At 41.4% G+C, this 18,486-nt stretch overlaps 1 protein-coding gene across 10 annotated transcripts in view; it reads left to right on the plus strand.

Moving 5' to 3' along the window:
* syt12 (synaptotagmin XII) overlaps positions 1-18,486 on the plus strand; it is a 253,476-nt gene that overhangs the window by 204,823 nt on the left and 30,167 nt on the right. For all 10 annotated transcript variants that reach the window (XM_073049223.1, XM_073049217.1, XM_073049218.1 and 7 more), the window contains 2 exons: positions 14,329-14,544; positions 15,126-15,246. In XM_073049223.1, coding sequence (XP_072905324.1) covers positions 14,329-14,544; positions 15,126-15,246 — 337 coding nt within the window. The remainder of the gene's footprint in view (positions 1-14,328; positions 14,545-15,125; positions 15,247-18,486) is intronic.

Consider the following 18,486-nt stretch of genomic DNA (forward strand, 5'->3'; position numbering starts at 1 on the left):
TTTCCATTCACAGGAGAAGGGGCAAAGACAATTTATTGGTGCTTAAAAACGAGTCATTCCAGCCAGACGGAGCATATCAGCCATGGTTGGCAGCTCATCTAGGAGAAGGAAAACTCGGATCTCCAACTTCTGCTGTGTACTAGCTTACATATCAACTCAGAGTGCGGCGCCAACAATAGACGCAACATCCATGGTCAACGCTAACTGACAAAGGGCCTCCAAATTCATGTCTGAGATGGGCAGATCTTGGTCCATAAGGAGTCAAGAATTAAGGGGAATAGGCAGAAAAGTAGAGATTTCTGGTCAGCAGAAATGAGAAACAGGTGGTTAATTCATTAGTGCTTGGCCACTTCATTGTACAAAATCAAAATTAAAAGTGGAATGAAATCCTGTGGAGTGCATCAAGATGGTGGCTTGGGAAAGGATTCCTAGATATCCAGGTAGAAGCAACGACCCTGAAATAATATAAAGAATTATATCCAGGGGTGTCTCTGGATCGATGAGTTAAGATTACTTGGATAGCTTCTCTGATCTTTGGATAGAAGAGGAGAAAAAATGGAGAGACAGAGGTCAGATGAACAAAAGCAGAAATAAGAACACAGCTTTTGTGAAGAAAGCAGCAAAGAAAGAACGAACTGTACACTGTATGTTTGATCTCAGCATGAGAAACACTACGCAAATCCATGTGAGTCTGAGAAAAAGATAAACATCAAGGCATCAAGGGATGTGGTGAGAGGGCAGGCATATGGGGTTGAATGGGATCTGGGATCAGCCATGATGAAATGGCAGAGCAGACTCGATGGGCTGAATGGCCTAATTCTGCTCCTATCTCTTGTGGTCTTGGATGGATGGATTGAGTGCTAAAACAGGGATGATGTAATAATCCTTCGGATTTAATAATAATCTGGTGATAAATCAATCATTTGTAATATCAACTATTTCTCAGTTTGTTGCATGACCAAGTAAATACTTACAACATTTTATTTCAGATTTCTGAAATTCACAGTATGCTGCTTTTGAAGCTTTTGTGTTTTCATGCCACTATTTTAAAGTGTAAGTTCTGAGAAATTCCTCCTTCAGCATCAGGTGAATAATACTAGTTTCAATTACACCAGTGTGTAAGAAGAATGTGGTAACTTGCCTCACTGGCTATCGTACTGTCACACTTACATCCAGTGATGAAGTGTTTTGAGAGGTTGGTGATGAAACATATCAACTCCTGCCTGAGAAGTGACTTAGATCTGCTCCAATTTACCTACCAGAGCAAAGGTCCAAAATAGGTGCCACCTCATTGGTTCTTGGCTCAACCCTGGAACATCTGGACAGCAAATATGAATACATCCAGATGTTCTATGTCAGCTACAGCTCAGCATTCAATACCATCATCCCCTCAAAACTAACCCATAAGCTTCAAGACCTTGGCCTCAATACCTCATTGTTCAAGTAAATCCTTGATTTCCTCACTTGCAGACCCCAATCAGTTTGAAATGGCAACAACATCTCTTCCACAACCTCCATCAGCACAGGTGCACCACATGGTTGTGTGCTTACACCCCTGCTCTGCTGAATTTTACACCTATCATCATCTGGCTAAGCACAGCTCCAATGCCATATTCAAGTTTGCTGACGAATCAGCATATATAGAAGGGAGTTTGAAAATCTGACTGAGTGGTGCCATAACATCAACCACTTACTCAATGTCATCATGACCAAGGAGCTGATTATTGACTTCAGGAGGAGGAAACCAGAGGCCCATTAGCCAGGCCTTATTGGAGGATCAGAAGTGGAGTGGGTCATCAACTTTAAATTCCTCGGTGTTATCATTTTAGAGGACCTGTCTTGGGCCCAGTATGTAAGTACAATTACAAAGAAAGCACAACTCCTACTTCCTTAGGAGTTTGCATAGGTTTGACTTGCATCTAAAACTGTGACAAACTTTTATAGATGTGTCGTGGAGAGTGTATTGACTGGCTACATCTGAGCATGGTATGGAAACACCAGTGTCTTTGAATGGAAAATCCTTAAAAAGTAGTGAATATAGCCTAATCCACCATGGGTAAAGCCCACCCCACCATGGTACGCTTCTACACGAAGCATTGTTGCAGGAAAATAGCATCCATCGTTTGGGACCCCCACCACCCAGGTCATGCTCTCTTCTTGCTGCTGCCATCAGGAGCAAGTTATTATCCACCACCAGGTTCAGGAACAGTTATTATCCTTCAACTATCAGGCTCTTGAACCAAAGGAGTTAATTTTCCTCAACTTCATTCACCCTGTCATTGAGATGTTCCCACAGCCTATGGACTCATGTACATGGACTGTTCATCTCATGCTCCTGATATTTATTGCTTTTTTTAAAAAAATATTTACGGTTTGTTGTCCATTGCATACTAGTTGAACACCCAAGTTGGTGCAGTCCTTCATTGGTTCTATTACAGTTATTATTCTGTTCTGGATTCATTGTGTATGTCCACAAGAAAATGAATTTCAGGATTCTATATGGTGACATAAAATGTAGGAACTTTGATAATAAATTTACTTTGAACTTTGATGTAGTAGGGTCTTAGTTTTGGAGATGGTCTGAGCCAGGCACAAAATGAATTTAGATGCCTATTGCTACAAAAAGAATTGCAAAAGGCCATATTGTCTTTGCTGCTGTCAAAACGCTCCATCTGCCACCACCCCAAACCTTCATGAAATCTCCGGGAAGAGACAGGAAGGAAATAGTGAGGCTACTTTAGCACCATTAGTATTAGATTTTAATTAGAAATGAAGTGGTTTCAGAATTCGAGCCTATGTTGGAGTTTGCAGGCAAAGTGTGAATGCTCACACACTGAACACTGTCATCAGTGCAAGAAGAATCTACGGCAAACAGGGTTTTCAATCATTGACTAACACCATGATACAAATTTCAAATTAGCTGCCTGATAGATAGCACTGAATATTTTTTATGTGGGAATGTATTCTTGTTGTCAACTAACTCCTATTTAATTGGCAGGTTAAGTGTAAGGTCTATTTTCCATTCAGCTATTGCAAGATACAACACGCATAATTTCTTCTAATATGCAGGACTATGTATGCGTTTCACATAAAAATTGATTCTACTCAAAGGAATGTTCCCTTTTAATTGCCAATGAGGACATCTCCATTTTATCAAGTTGATGAGGCCCCTGTTGCCAAGTCACATCCAGACGTAGGCTTCTAGCTATTAAACAAAATGTTATGGATGCAGGAAATTCACAGCAGTAATGCCAGTCCATGGGAAGGATTCTTCTCTTTGTTATTAGTGGAGTGGCCTTGCTGTGCTTGAAGGAAATCTCTATTCATTGTAATAAAATGGAAATTGGAAGTGCATTAGGCCGTATGCTAGATTGAAGTCTGCTGTGTAATAGGATATCCTAGTTAGTGTGATGTTTTCCAAATGAATAATAATTTAGAGTGGCCAGAACCCTGAGGAACAGAATAGTCTATTGTGAATTATCAGTGGAAGTGGTAAACAAGTGTTGTGATTTGCAGCTTTACCGCCCAAACCTCTGTGATGCCAATGCCAATCATTATTGAGTCTATTTCTTCAGGACGGAGAATCCTGGATTCCACTATAAGACAGGGAAGAAGTCAAAGGAAAATACTGCAAAACTCAGCCGGTCAGTTTGTAATGTGCTGCCTGACCTGCTGAGAGCTTCCAGCATTTTCTTTTCGTATTTCAGATTTCCAACATCTATAGTTTTCAGTTTTTTAGGAAACATGGCACAATAGATTGAAAATTAAATCACACTCTTGCCCAGCATCATGCATTGTATCATCACAACACTGCGCTGCTGCCTACTCAACTGCGTGTTGTAGTAGTGGACCTGTTCAACTGCATCATTTTCCTGGGATGAATGTGAACACAAGGTACGACTATTTGACCCAGTGATGCTCAGCTGAACAATAGCCTGATTCCTATATTGGATTGAGTGATGTATAAAGGAAACACTTCTAAAGGCATTCAAGGAAGAAGACTGGTGCAACTTGATTCAGAATGAAGTAGAGTGAATTAATGTATGTCCAGTTGATCTCTTGTGCAATACTGAAACTGGTGATCTCCATTATGTAAACACAATCACAAAGAAGGTCATTTAAAACTGGCTGAGGTGTGTGCAAAATCATGTCTGAATACCAATGAAATATTTGCAATTTGTACAAAAATATAATTATAATGGGCTTCTGGGGATATTTTGCCATGCCCAAGAAAATTTATAAATCCCCTTCTGGGTCTCTCATATATTTGATAAAGTGTAATAAAGGGAAAAAGAACATTTTAATTAACTATCACCAAATGAAAGCATTAGAGAAAGGCTTGCACCATTATTTAAAACATTCAGGATGTTTGTAATTCTCATAATTAGATTCCTGTTAAATAATGTTTGTGATTCCATTAAAACCTAAACAGCAGGGTTTTAATAACATTGGGTATAAGCAGGATGCATTGTTTTGGTAACAGAGTGCTATGAAGACTCCACTGCCCTCGCAGTGCATATCTACACTGCAATGCAGTGAGTTAAACACCCCTCAAAAATCACTTGAGACAGAAACTTTCTTCAGGGTTTTTAATGAGAATTCTTATTTGTGAAACTGCAGGAAGTTAAGTAAAATATGTATTAAGTTCAATACAGAATCGTTGCACACCTGAATATACTAATGCTGTTGATTATTCTCACAATCAGTGTTAACCAAGGTAATGCACATGCACAATACTCCATAAATATGCTGTGTAAACAAAAGAAAATTCATGGTGCAATGATATCTTAATAGTGATAAATGATAAACATATTTCCTTTAAAGTATATCTATTAAAAGTTACCAATATTACCAAAATCTTATGACTCTCAGATATTGCTGTTTCAAGGTACAAATAAAGATTTAAAATTCAAGTTCAAGTTTAATTATTATTCAACCTTACATGAATATAGCCAAACAAAACAGCATTCCTCTGAGGCCAAGGTGCAAAACACATTATCAACAGCACATAGCACAAATAGCAGATATGGTTACGATTTCAGAAAAACATGTAGTCACAAAGAAGAAAAAAAAAACATGCATTAACATAGCCAAGTCCCTGACTGGCATGACTGTAGAATCAATGGCAAGTTGTCCTGGTTCAGCTTGTTCTTCCACCGAGCAAACACTAGAGACCAGCACTGAGTGAATACTAGAGGGCAGCACTGACGGGAGAGGACAGCCCACAACCCAAGTATGGATTCCAGCGCATCCCATAGGAGTTCCCCCTCAGCATCTCCTCTTCTGGTTGACTACACCCTGCGACCACGGCCTAGTGCTCACCACAACTGAGGTCACGCAGCTCCCCCGCCATCGGTCTTGCCAATGAACCAGTGAACTGAACTTGCTGTATTCTACATTACCAATGCCCAATAGGGTCTTGCAATCACAATAAAAACATCCAAGATATTCTCTCGCACTGTGCTCCGTCCAATGGTTCACGGCGAGTCCAGGTGACAACACAACAATAGGGCACAATAAGTCTAACGAGCAGCTTACTGATGGGATAGTCCTGCAGTATTTGAGGTTGCTAGTATACAGTAGTGACTTGCGAATGTAAAAAGGACATACAAGATGAACAAATACACCTTTGATTGGGCCTGGAGTTGCTACGCTGTCTGCGTGTGCCACCACGTTGGTTCAGGAGTGGATGGAGATGAATGCCTTCCCAAGACGTGTTTCATCCCGAATCAAAATTAACCCACAAAATTAACTCATGCAGGAAATGATATAAAATAAACATCTGATGTACAGGAAGTGAGGTTCTTACAAAATAAACTAATCCTCTAGAGGCCAGAACAGTCCCCACCTGGCATCCGTAGGATGTCAAACCGGAACTAAACGTCAAATGAACATTTCATTAAGTCTTTGGCAAAAGAAGGACACTCTCAGAGACTGGTCTTAAAAGCAGTCTCACTACGCAGTCTTCAGCCGTTCAGACTTTGAAAGTGCCAGCTTTGATGATTTTTCTGGTGGGGATCAGGAAGAAACGCTGGGTCAGTTAACCATGAGGAGAGGATGACCTGATCAGCTGACTGCCCTCTTGCAGCATGCTCTGTCAGGTTGAGATCAGTAGGAACTTAGTTCCATTCGCTCTTCTGTGTCAATCGCCCCATAAGCTGGATCCTATTATGTACACAAACATAGAACCTCCTTGTTTCATAACCGAGCACAACCTTGGTGTCAGTAAAAATCTTTATATCATCTAATTCTGTGTCCAGCTCCTCAGTTATTATTTCTGCCATCTCAGCTGCTAGAACAGCGGCATCGAGTTCAAGCTGTGGTATGGTGAGATCTGGTTTGGGAGCAAGCTTTGCTTTGCCCAGGATGAATTCAACCACTATATCTAACAACGTCTGTGACCTTCAGATATGCAACAGCAGCAATAGCTTTAGTTGATACATCACAGAATATAAACTTGCTGATGATACAACCGTTGTTGGCAGAATCTCAGATGGCGACGAGAGGGTGTACAGGAGTGAGGTACACCAGCTAGTTAAGTGGTGTCGTAGCAACAACCTTGTACTCACCTTTAATAAGACCAAAGATCCAATTGTGGACTTCCGAAAGGGTAGAATGAGGGAATACGAATCAATCCTCATAGAGGGATCAGAAGTGGATAGAGTGAGCAATTTCAAGTTCATGGGTGTCAGTATCTCTGAGGACATAACCTGGTTGCACCATAATGCGGCAGTTATTGAGGAGATTTGGTTTGTCATCTAAAACACTCAAAAACTTCCACAGATATACCGTGGAGAACATTCCGATTGGCTGCATCACCATCTGGAATGGGGTGGGGGGTGGGGGGGATCCAGGGTGCTACTGCACAGGATCAAAGCAAGTTGCAGAAAGTTGGAGAATCAATCAATTCCATCGTGGGTACTAGCTCCATAGTATCCAAGACATCTTCAAGGAAGGTGACATCCGTCATTAAGGACCCCCACCACACAGGGCATGCCCTCTTCTCATTGTTACCATCAGGTAGGAGGTACAGAAGCCTGAAGGCACACACTCAGTGATTCAGGAATAGCTTCTTCCCATCTGCCATCCAATTTCTGAATGGACATTGAATCCATGAACACAACCTCACTACGTTGTTTTAAAATTTATTTTCTGTTTTGCAAGACTAATTTTAACTATTTAATATACATATACAATTTATACTTACTCTAATTCAGTTTTTTCCTATATTTATCACGTATTGCATAGTACTACTGCCGCAAAGTTAACACATTTCATGACAACTGCTGGTGATATTAAACCTGATTCTGATTCTGATATTAAGACTTCTTTTTATCCTCTTTGAGAGCCTTTAAGATCCTGAAGTGAAAAACACCATTGCTATCACTGCTCATATTTCTCCCATCCACGGTATTCTAGGTCAACTCCCTTAACATGAAGCTTCCTTGGATACCAAATGGAGCAGCAAATCCAAAAGGGCCAGATAGACTGTCAATGGTCGCTAGCACACTACGATGTATGAAGAGTCTTTTGTTATCAGCGGACTGGGAAGTAAAGGTGTTGGTAACAGGGTCGCACCAAGGCCTAGACTGCACTGAATAGGAGGAAGATCCAGTCCAAGTTCAAGATTCTGTAGACCTTTGGCCAGATCTTCAAATGGGAAACATTACATGACCCCAGCACCACTGGATGTGATTTATGAAGGCTGAGATTAGACTATGCCCATGTCTTGCACTGCTTTCAGCATGCTGACTGCACTAGAAAATGATTTTAAGACCATCATCAACATAGAAGTATCTTTCTATTTACTTCCGTGCTTCAGCTCCGAATTCCTTCTCTCCCTCGATAACTGTTCTTTTAAGGTGCATTGATTGCCACAGCTGGCAAGGGACAGTTGAACTCTCATGCAGTACTCCAGGATCTCATTGTCCATTTGGTGATCACAAACCCTTAAGAACCTGAGATGGTCCTGATGATCCTCTCTCAGTCGGAAACTGCAACATTTGTCTGCCATGACTGCATCAGACTCACTTCTGGAGCTCTTAAGGACCACAAGCAGAGGGTTTTTGAAGTCTGGACCCCACAAGAGCACACTGTTCAGTGATATGCCTTTGATCTTCACACTTAAATCAAGGACAATTCACATTTGCCCATGCTTCTGGGGGTGCTTCATCGAATTTGGGCAAATACAACTTTTTTTGTTGGGATCTAGTGAAGGAGCTAATTCAGCATGATTGTACCTGAAGATTCTCTCTGTGAACTTGATGTAATGATCTTTCATTTCTGGTTTCCTTCTTAATGTATGAATGAGGGACTTGCGTTGACTAGGGACTTGCTCTCTGTTGCTTGATAGGAGTCATCATCGAGACCGGAAAGGAAGGGGAGCTATCCAACTGTTTGACTCGTCTTTGCTAAACTCTTTGTTCATGATTTGATGTAAAGTGTCAGCTTATAATCATCTTCCGAGTGACAGAAGACCAGCTTGCATAAAGCAGAGGTTGAGCAAGGTAAGTATGTCAGCATGCATGGTTTGCTTACCAGCAATCTTCTCTTTCTTACAGATTCTACTCTCACAGGGTCTGGAATGATGTGGGCACCTTAGTCTTAACTGTGCTGGCAGTGGACTGCTGAGCACCACTGATGCAGATTTCACCCACTATGATCCAACACAGGTCCTTTTGTTGGGTGAATTGCACCGATCAATGCACTGCTCATGTAACTTATGTGCACGGATGGTGTCTTTGCCAAACAGCAGAGGATTCAAGTGGGGGGATCTTCTCAGCTATGGCCTTAAGATGTGACAGACTGCATGCAGCTCCAGAGCTGGAATTTCATCCCTGTAGTTGGGGATATGGTTGCACTTGCTGGTTGCCAAGGGCAGGCAGACCTCCCTCCCTATTGACTCCACAACAAATCCACCGGTTCTTCTTCAGCAACTTCAGATGTTCCAGAACATGTCTTTAGAGCGCATGGGGAAGCAGATCTTTAAATACTGAATGTGGCAAGGAATGTTGATTTTACCAATGACACATTGTTCTGATCATCAAGTATCATTTTTTGCTCAGGATGTCCTTTTGGATAGATGTTGACTGGACATGGATTTGCTTTGGAGGACTTTCCTGCATATCTCTGTGCATGAGGAAGTAGCTACATCTAATGGATGCTGAGTTGGCTGCCCATCGTTCTCTGCCGGGGGTGTGCTGGAACCAGGAGTAGCCCATGGTGATATGAAGTGCTGAAATGTGCTGGTCAATGTTGCAGTGCAGGGCATGTGATAGCATTACAGGCTTTTGCCTGGCGTGCTGTTGAAGCACAACATTTGAAACATATTGAGTGCGTTTTAGGAAGTGTCTCTGGTCTGCCAGCGGCTTTTCTCTGAATCCTCTGTATTTCAGGAGGCGAGGTTTCTTGTGAACAGGGCAATGTCTATCAGGGTTCATGCTGGAGTTTTCTACTTCAGCTTTGCCGACCATGATAGGAGTTTTAGTTTTCCATGCTTCTGCTGAAGACCTCTTTTTACCAGAAGTTGAGAGCATAAAATTAAGGTAATTTCGCATTTCTGCAAGTGGCAGAAGAACTCCACAAAGAATGAAAATGGCGGATAGGGGGCATGATGCTTCATTTTTTACTCTAACAGTTCAGCTATACACTGTTCTTGCATATTATTCAGTAGTTTCTCCAATAGATAGTTTATTCTTGTTGTTTATTCTGACAACAGCTCTGCAAGCTCCAGTAGTTTCTTCAGTTCTTTGTGTGAGAGCTTTGGAAAATTATCAAGTCTGCTGAAGGGACATTCTTTGATTGCCTCTGGAGAGACATAGTACTTGTCCAGCCTCTGGCACAGTATTTCTAAACCGGTAGCTGGATTATTCATGTAAACTGCTCTAACCCATCTTGCATGTTGCAGTGTCTCCCCAACAAGCTACTCAGAGAGAAGGGCTAGCTCTTCGCTAGGTTTCAGACTTAGTTGTTCCACAACATTGCAAAAGCCTGATGCCCAGGACAGATAGCTGGCAGACTGGTTGTTGAACACTTTAATTCCTGCTGTGACTGTGTCTTGATGAGCCAGATACCAAGCCAGATCTAATGCACCTGCGGCTCCTGAACGTTGTCGAGACTGGATTGCCAAATGAATGTCCTGGGACTGACTGAAGTTCAGACTGTCTGTGTCTGTGCAGGTGGGATTGGCATCAGTAGCCACTCTTGCCTGAGGTCTTTGCTGTGATAGAACTGGAGAAGGAGGTGTTGTGGGTCTTTGCTGCTGTAAGGCTTGAATGTCAATACCTGAACTATGTGAAAGTCACATTGACTGTGTGGTGTTGACAGCTTCTCCTTGTAAAGCTGGAGCACTGTCTTTTTTATAGCCAAAATGTGTTTCAACATACTCTTTGGTAAGATGCATTGGTTATTGTGACAGCAAAGCATGATTGATTCCAGTTATTAACTACCACTGTCTAAGTCAGCTGCTGTTTCATACACCTTAGTCTCTGCTTCATATTCTCACTTGACTGCACTTAATATAGCCTCTACACTGCTCTCTCCATGTTTGTATGAAAATTCTCCATTTGCATCTCAACTTCATGTTCAGCACGTTTGCTACTTCAGTTCCAGCACGAGCTCGTGCTGCAGCTATGCTAATTGAGGTTCACTCAAGCATCACAAAGACATGATCGATAAGCCATATTCCGACCTGACTTCCTACTCTCGGCAATTGACTTTTCTCAGGTCAGAAACCGACGTTACCATCTATGGCGTTCAGATACATCTCCAGACCTTGGGCGATGCCTCTTAAGATGACTTATCTTTTTAATACTACCTTCCCAGTGTGTATCTACCACACTATGTGGCTTCTTACAAAACAATCGAGAAGGAGGCTTCCTTTAGGGTTCTAAATGAGAATTCTTATGAAACTGTGGAGCATTAAGTAAAACATGTATTAAATTCAATACAGAATTGTCGTGCACCTGAATATACTAATATTGTCGATGTTAACCAAGGTAATACACATACGCTTTACTCCATAACTTTGCCATGTAAACAAGAGTAAACTCATGGCACAATTTCTTAATACTGATATACGGTGAACACAATATTTCCTTCAAAATATTTCTTCTAAATGTATCACAAACAAGAGAAAATCTGTAGGTGCTGGAAATCCAAGCAACCCACACAAAATGCTGGAGGAACTCAGCAGGCCAGGCAGCATCTACGGAAAAGAGTAAACAGTCAATGTTTTAGGCTGAGACCTTTCAGCGGGACTGGAGAAAAGAAGATGAGGAGACAGAGCTAGGAGGTGGGGGGAGGGGAAGAAGAAACACAAGGTGACAGGTGAAACTGGGAGGTGGAGGGATGAAGAAAGGAGCTGGAAAATTGATTGGTGAAAGACATACAGGGCTGGAGAAGGGGGAATCTGATAGGAGAGGACAGAAGGCCATGGAAGAAAGTAAAGCACAAGGAGCACCAGAGAGTGTAGGGAAGGAGAAAAGGGGATGTGAAATGGTGAAGGGGTGGGGTAGCCCTTACCAGAAGTTCAAGAAATCGATGTTCACGCCATCAGGTAAATGTTTACCAATATTACCAAAAATTTTAGACTCACAGATAATGCTGCTTCAAGAGCAAATGAAGAGTGGATGGAGATGAACGTTCTCCCACTGTGTGCTTCAACTGAATCAAAATTAACCCGCAAAACTAACCTGTGCAGGAACTCATATGAAAAACAGCTTACTTATTAATTGAGGTTTCGCTCGAGCGTCACGAAGACATGATTGATGAGCCACATTCCCACATTTCGGAAGTGAGCTTCATACAAAACAAACTGCTCTTCTAGAGGCCAGAAGAAAGGCAAAGGGGCAATTCACACGGGACCTCCAGCAGAAATAGAAAGTGGCCCAATACCGAGGAGGTAGCTTTAATAATAAGCTGCTGTTATCAAGTTACATGCTGCGATTATTATAGGTTGGCACGGACTACTCAAGCTGCTTGCTTTCCGCTTTATCTTGAATACTGGCACCATATTATAAAGTATCTTTCTAGATGGAGCTTGCCCATCAAGGAGTTACTTTCTGTGGAATCACAGCTCAGCTGTGCTGTTGTTGAGTTCACATTACAGGATGTAGCTGAGGAAGCAAAAACCAGATAGGTGTCAGCATTCCCGTCTGAACTACTCAATGTAACAATTACTGAATGAAGAATGAAATGTGTATCTAATGTAATTTTCTTTTGTGAATCTGAGCTGTTTTTGCAGAAGCAAATATAATGCACTGTTAAGTCTATTGTGTTCTGAATCAGAAACTATTTTTGCCATATATTATGCAAAGTTTATAAGCTACCAACCTTTTTTGCACAGTGGACCGGTTTAATAATGACAATATTCTTGCAGACTGGCCGACGGGGCGGTGGGGGGGGGCGGGGGGGGGGGGGAGGTGGAGGAGAGAGGTGTTAATCCCAACTGGAATATAGGTGATAAGTCAACTGTAAGTCACTTATAAGTGGCTAATACACTCAATTTCGTTTCTAAAAGGGATTATCTAACAAATTTAATATTAAACACACAGCGCATGTTTTCTTCACATGAATATAGTGATAAGTCAATTATAACTCACTTATAAGTCAATAGCATCATAACATTTTAAGTAACGTTTGGATATTAAACACACAGTGCATATTTTCCTCATGTGAACATATAAAATCATTGCAACACACCAGTGAGAGGACAAGGTAAGGGCCAGAGGTCCCCGTGCCGGGGCCACGGCGGTCACAGTTTGGAGAGTGCGATTGATGGAGCAAGAAGGAGTGCGACAGGGCACGTGCCTGCCCCCCTTGTAGGTAGGTAGGATCTATTGGCCGACAAAAGTTTGGCTCGAGGGATGACTTTCAGTAGTTTGCAGCGAGGTAGCTGCTCTGCTACTTACGAAACCCTGAGCCCGAATTAGGTCGTCTGCGAATATTTTAGCACCGGGTTCCCCATGAACATTCGGTGTGCTAAACAGGTTTAGAGGCGGCGCCCATCTGTCCAAGCTCCAGACCAATAGCAACGCACTTCTCGCCGGCCGCACGAGGTGGCCGGTTACCCGAAGCAAACCAGTGATCCCTGGCACTAGGGTATCACTGCGTTTAGGCGACTGATGACCTCGCGTGCGTTCAAGTTCAACAGTGGGCGTAACAGGGAATGAGGAAAGGTGCAGCTGACTCATATCGTTTCATATCGCCAAATCATATTGTTTCCTCGCAGCCCGGTGGTTGGGGACCACTGCAGTAGTATATTTGTCCAAAGTCCTATCTGTCCTCTCAAGAGTATAACACTATTTTGATAAAGAATGGAGTATTCCCCTGAGCATTATTCGCCTCTTTATTAATATAAAACAAATTTTCTGACAAATATCTTGTTGTTTGTACCCTCCAGAACTGTCAGAAATTGCACCCTCAATTCTCTTCCTCCTCCGTTTAAGACAGGAAGTACTGCAGGAAAACAGGGCACTGTATACGCTGTGCCCATTGTCTAAGCGAAGAGGGTCAGAATGTTAATGTGCCTAAGTCGGCTCTCTGCATCTAGCTGAGCAGCTTGGATTTCATCCTAGGTTGCTGACTGGATTGGCTCACACCCTGCCACTCTCCTCTCTGCAGTTCAGTGATGTTGCCAGCTACAGTGCTTGACAGTGGGGGTACTGATCTGTAACCTTGAAGCTCATATCTCATTAGTAATGCATATATTATAATGCTGTCTATGTTTGAAGTCTTTATCAGGGAGTTTATTACAAGGAACAGTTGACAATAAATATCTTTAAATTGTTACAGTCAGGATTATTGCAGTGTTATTGTACGTGATTGTGGTCATTGTGCAGCCTTGTAAACTAATCATGTTTGCAGACTATTTCAAAATGTTCCATAGCACTGCTCTAAGAGAAGTACAATTGTTTATTTCAATGCATCCAGAAATTTTCAAGTTGACCTCTCACCTTTGAATCTAACAAATCTTAGTTTGTGGCACTAATAGGAAGTTCTGTGTCAGTGGCACAGTTGGCTGCTTTCTCTTTAAAGATTGCATCTAGTTATATTCTAATCAATTTGAATTTATTCCCAGGAGTCTCTATTTTGGGGCTAATAATACTTTGGTGAAGTTTATGCTTAGTAGAGAAGGATGGGGATCAGACATGGCAATGGAATGTAACAATACCGTTGTATAGTCACTTCTGTGTTGTACATCCCATGGGGGCAAGGTTTGTGAATATTTACACAATGATATTGTTGATCTGGCATTGAGATGAGATCATTATTTCCAGTGATGATAAAGTAGGAGTGACCTGGAACAACCCCATTTGTTTTGTGCAGATTCAGAGGAATGCATTCTCTGTGTTCTTCGACGAGAAATTCTCCATTCCGCTGGACCCCTCTGCTCTCGAGGAAAACAGTCTTCGGTTTTCTGTATTTGGAATTGATGAAGATGAAAGAAATATCAGCACAGGTTTGGCAGATCTCAAGTTATCAGATTTGGACCTCACCTGTCGAGCCTTCAATGCCTGGCTTTATTTACAGGATGTCAATAAGGTGAGGGAAGCACAGAACAAGGGAACCTTGCTCTTTCTATTGGAGCCTGCAGAGAGGCTGGTTTCAAAATTCAATTCACTCTTTACAGTGCCCTCTGAAATACCTATAACACAATCATTTTTCTATTCATCCCTCCCAACTTTTGCCCTGGCTACTTAGAAAAAAGAATCATTTTAGGAAAAGTTGGAAGATGTTTCAGCCAGTAACACTCTCAGTGTGAAGACAAATAACAGCATTCAATAGTGATGAGGCAAACTGCATTATGATTAAGTAAATTGCAACATAACTTTATGTTAATACTTGTAGGGATTGAAGTTTAATTATTTAATAATTAAGGCATGTCACTATTTCATAGTCACAACTACTGATATATAATAATTGCCAAAATAAGTGCTGCAGAAATGTAACAGTACATTGAACTCTACAACTGGGTTAACGAGTTTGCCTTATGACGAATATGGTTGTATTGAAATATATCATTGTCAATCTTAATGGTCTTAACCTCTGCATGAAACTAGTGTTCATTTTTATGGTTTTTTGAGCTGTTGTGCGATGCGCTGACCAAACCTTTGTCTGTTCAGGCAACCGATACAGTTGGAGAGATCCTGCTCTCACTCAGTTACCTGCCCACCGCAGAGCGGCTGACAGTGGTAGTAGTGAAAGCCAAAAATCTCGTCTGGAACAATGGAAAGACCACCTCTGGTAAGACGAAGCAAGCCATGGGAATGACCTTGAGATCTGCGAATTGATTAAATGGAAATAAGCAGTGAAGAAAAGGGCTGAAAAGGTTAACTAGAATTTGGTGAAGTATCACAAATCAATAGAGGTTTTTGGTAGCTGATGAAAGCCCAATGACATTTACTCACTCGTATTTCTAATGGAATTGAAGTTGGAAGTATACAAAATAACTGCAGGCAAGGACTGTATGAATTTTGAAGACTGAAGATGACCTTTCTTGATGATTACATCTTATTAAAAAATTCATGTAGCATTGTTCTTAAATTCTGCAGATTACACAAGCTGATGTGAATAAAGAGGCTGTGGTTAGTTTGATGGGCAGACTGTTGGGAGAAGAGAGATTTAATATAAATAATATCTCTTCACCTCTAGCCTTTGACGATAGCCAATTATACAACACAGGACATGGTGAAAAATAAGGTATGTGGGTGGATTCACTGCAGAAACTCAAACCTACCCACACAGAGGAAACTTGGTCATTTCAAGAAGGATGCTGAGCATAAAGTACATATGATGAGTACTTATATTTAATTAAATTGTAAAGGCATTTTATAAATTAGGTTTTAAAGAGATAACAGCAAGATATCTGGAAGCTCCTTAAAATGTGTGTTTTCCATTCGTCCGTGTCATTAATTGTTTCCTTCCAAAGGTTAATGCATTTTTCAACTAAAGGATTTGCAGGTGGTTATTTTCTATTTCCCACTCTAAACAAGACTAGAAAAGAGCTCCAATTTCACTCAGGAGGAACAGCCTAAAGCCCCCTGAAGGACAATCAAATGACCCGTTAATGCTCAATGTTGTGGGTATGAACCTGAAAGTAGAAACTTTCAAATATGCTCAGCTAGTTTCTATCAACCATCCTCCCATTTGATAACGATGAAGACAAGATGCTAATGGTTCAAGCCAGCCAGTGAAATGGAACAACACAACTTCTTAGATGTAATTACTACTTTGCTTGCATGGTGAATTTTACTTCACATCATTGAAGTTCAAGTTTATTGTCATGGGCAAACAAATGCAGGGTATAAATGCCATGATAATTAGCTTTTTTTATAGAGCTTTTCTGCTGCTACTTACCTGGAATTCTGTTTGACCGATGAATACACAACAGGAAGTGGAAAATGCTGAGCACAGCCTGTCACAGTGGCAAGGGCCCATAGCACTGACAGCAGCAGATTATTGCATACAAGTCTAACAGTGTCACTCTTGCCCCCTTGTGTACATTAGGAGCATCATCATTTCATATTTTGAATGAATGAACATGTTCTCTATAATATACTGTGGATATTAAATGAAAAGGTAATGTAAAGACAACCCAAAACAAAGCGAGTGTACAATCAGTTCCCCTGACGTAGGCTGTCCAGATGGGTATGCATCCAAATCTCAGATTTGTTTAAGTATGTGCAGAAACTAGAAGATTATTTTAATCCAAAGCTTTTAGAAATGGTTGCTAGGTTTTATTTTGGCCTTTGCTGTGTGAATCAATTAGTGACCATATTTTTTCATTAAAGAATTCAACCTTGCACTTCGAGTTCAGTATCTCTTTGCATAATGCCTAATGCAATAGGTTTCTGTGTGGAATAGTAATGAGTTCAATTTAAATTTTTGAACACACAAAGCCAGCATTCAGATTGGATGCACAGGGTAACACAGCACAGAAACAGGCCTATAGACTCAGTTGGTCCATGCTGAAAACACAGTATCCTCCCTGCTAGTCCCAGTTACCCACATCTGGTCCATAACCCGTCAAGCCATTCCCCTCCATGTACCTATCCAAGTACCTCTTAAATGTTGCAATTGTACCCACTTCGATCACTTCCTCTGGCAGCTTGTCTAGTATACAATTAGATGCAGTGTGCAATGAGACTGTCAAGGAGACTGTCAGATGAAAGGGCAAAATTGCAGTCAGTGGAACTGGTTACCATGGGGACAAAATCTACAAAGGAGACAAATAATCCAATGAAGGTGTTATATTTGAATGCATGCATTATGAGGAATATGGTAGATGATCTTGTAGCACAGTTAGAGATTGGTAGGTATGACATGGGCATCACTGAGTCATAGCTGAAAGAAGATCATCGTTGGGAGTTAAGCATCTAAGGAAACACTTTGTATCAAATGGACAGGTGGGTAGGCAGAGGGGGACTCTCTTGGTACAAAATGAAATCAAATCCTCAGAAAGAGGTGACATAGAATTAGAAGATATAGAAAACTTGATGATAGATTTAAGAAATTGAATGGGTGAAAAAAGCCTTGATGGAAATTATGTACAGGCCTCCAAACAATAGCTACAAATTACAACGTGAGAAAGCTGGGCAATGTTATGATAGTCATGGGGGATTGGGAAATCAGGTTGATGCTGGATCCCAAGAGAGAGAAATTTTAGAATGTCCACAAGATGGCTTGTTTCATCTTACCAAAGGTAGTCTTTCCATTGTTCCAAACAAGGACATTTCAGATGAACTAAATAAGGATTTTGCACTGTGGAAAGCACTAGCAGTAGGCCAGAAGTTCAAGAGTGCCAGGGGGCAGAAGTGACTGCAATTGCTATGACTAGGGAGAAGGTGCTCAGGAAGCTGAAAGGTCTGAAGGTGGATAAGACACCTAGAACAAATGGACTACACCACAGTTTTCTGAAAGAAGTGGCTAGGGTGAATGTGGAGGAATTGGCAGTGATCTTTCAAGAATCACTAGATTCTGGCATGATTCTGGAGGACAGGAATGCTGCAATTGTAAACTCTGCTGTTCAAGTGGGCAGGCGAGCAGAAGAAAGGAAATTATAGGCCAATTACTCTGACCTCAGTGGCTGATTGTTAAGGATGAGTTCTCAGGGTATTTGAGGCACATGAGAAAATAGGCCAAAGTCAACATGGTTTCCTTAAAGGAAAATCTTGCCTGACAAATCTGTTAGAATTCTTTGAATATATAACAAGCAGGATGGGCAAAGGAGAATTGGTGAATGTTGAGTACTTGGATTTTCAGAAGGCCTTTGACAAGATGCTTAACAAGATAAGAGCCCATGGTATTACAGAAAAGAAACCGGCATGACTAGAGGATTGGCTGATTGGCTGGAGGCAAAGAGTGAGAATAAAGGGACCTTTCACAGTTGAATGCCGGTGACTAGTAGTGTTCAGCAGGATCTAGTGTTGGTCCTGCTTCTTTTTGTATTATATGTCAATGATTTGGATGATGGAATTCTTGGCT

Source organism: Hemitrygon akajei, chromosome 6, assembly GCF_048418815.1.
Source record: "Hemitrygon akajei chromosome 6, sHemAka1.3, whole genome shotgun sequence".
Classification (NCBI taxonomy): Eukaryota; Metazoa; Chordata; class Chondrichthyes; order Myliobatiformes; family Dasyatidae; genus Hemitrygon; species Hemitrygon akajei.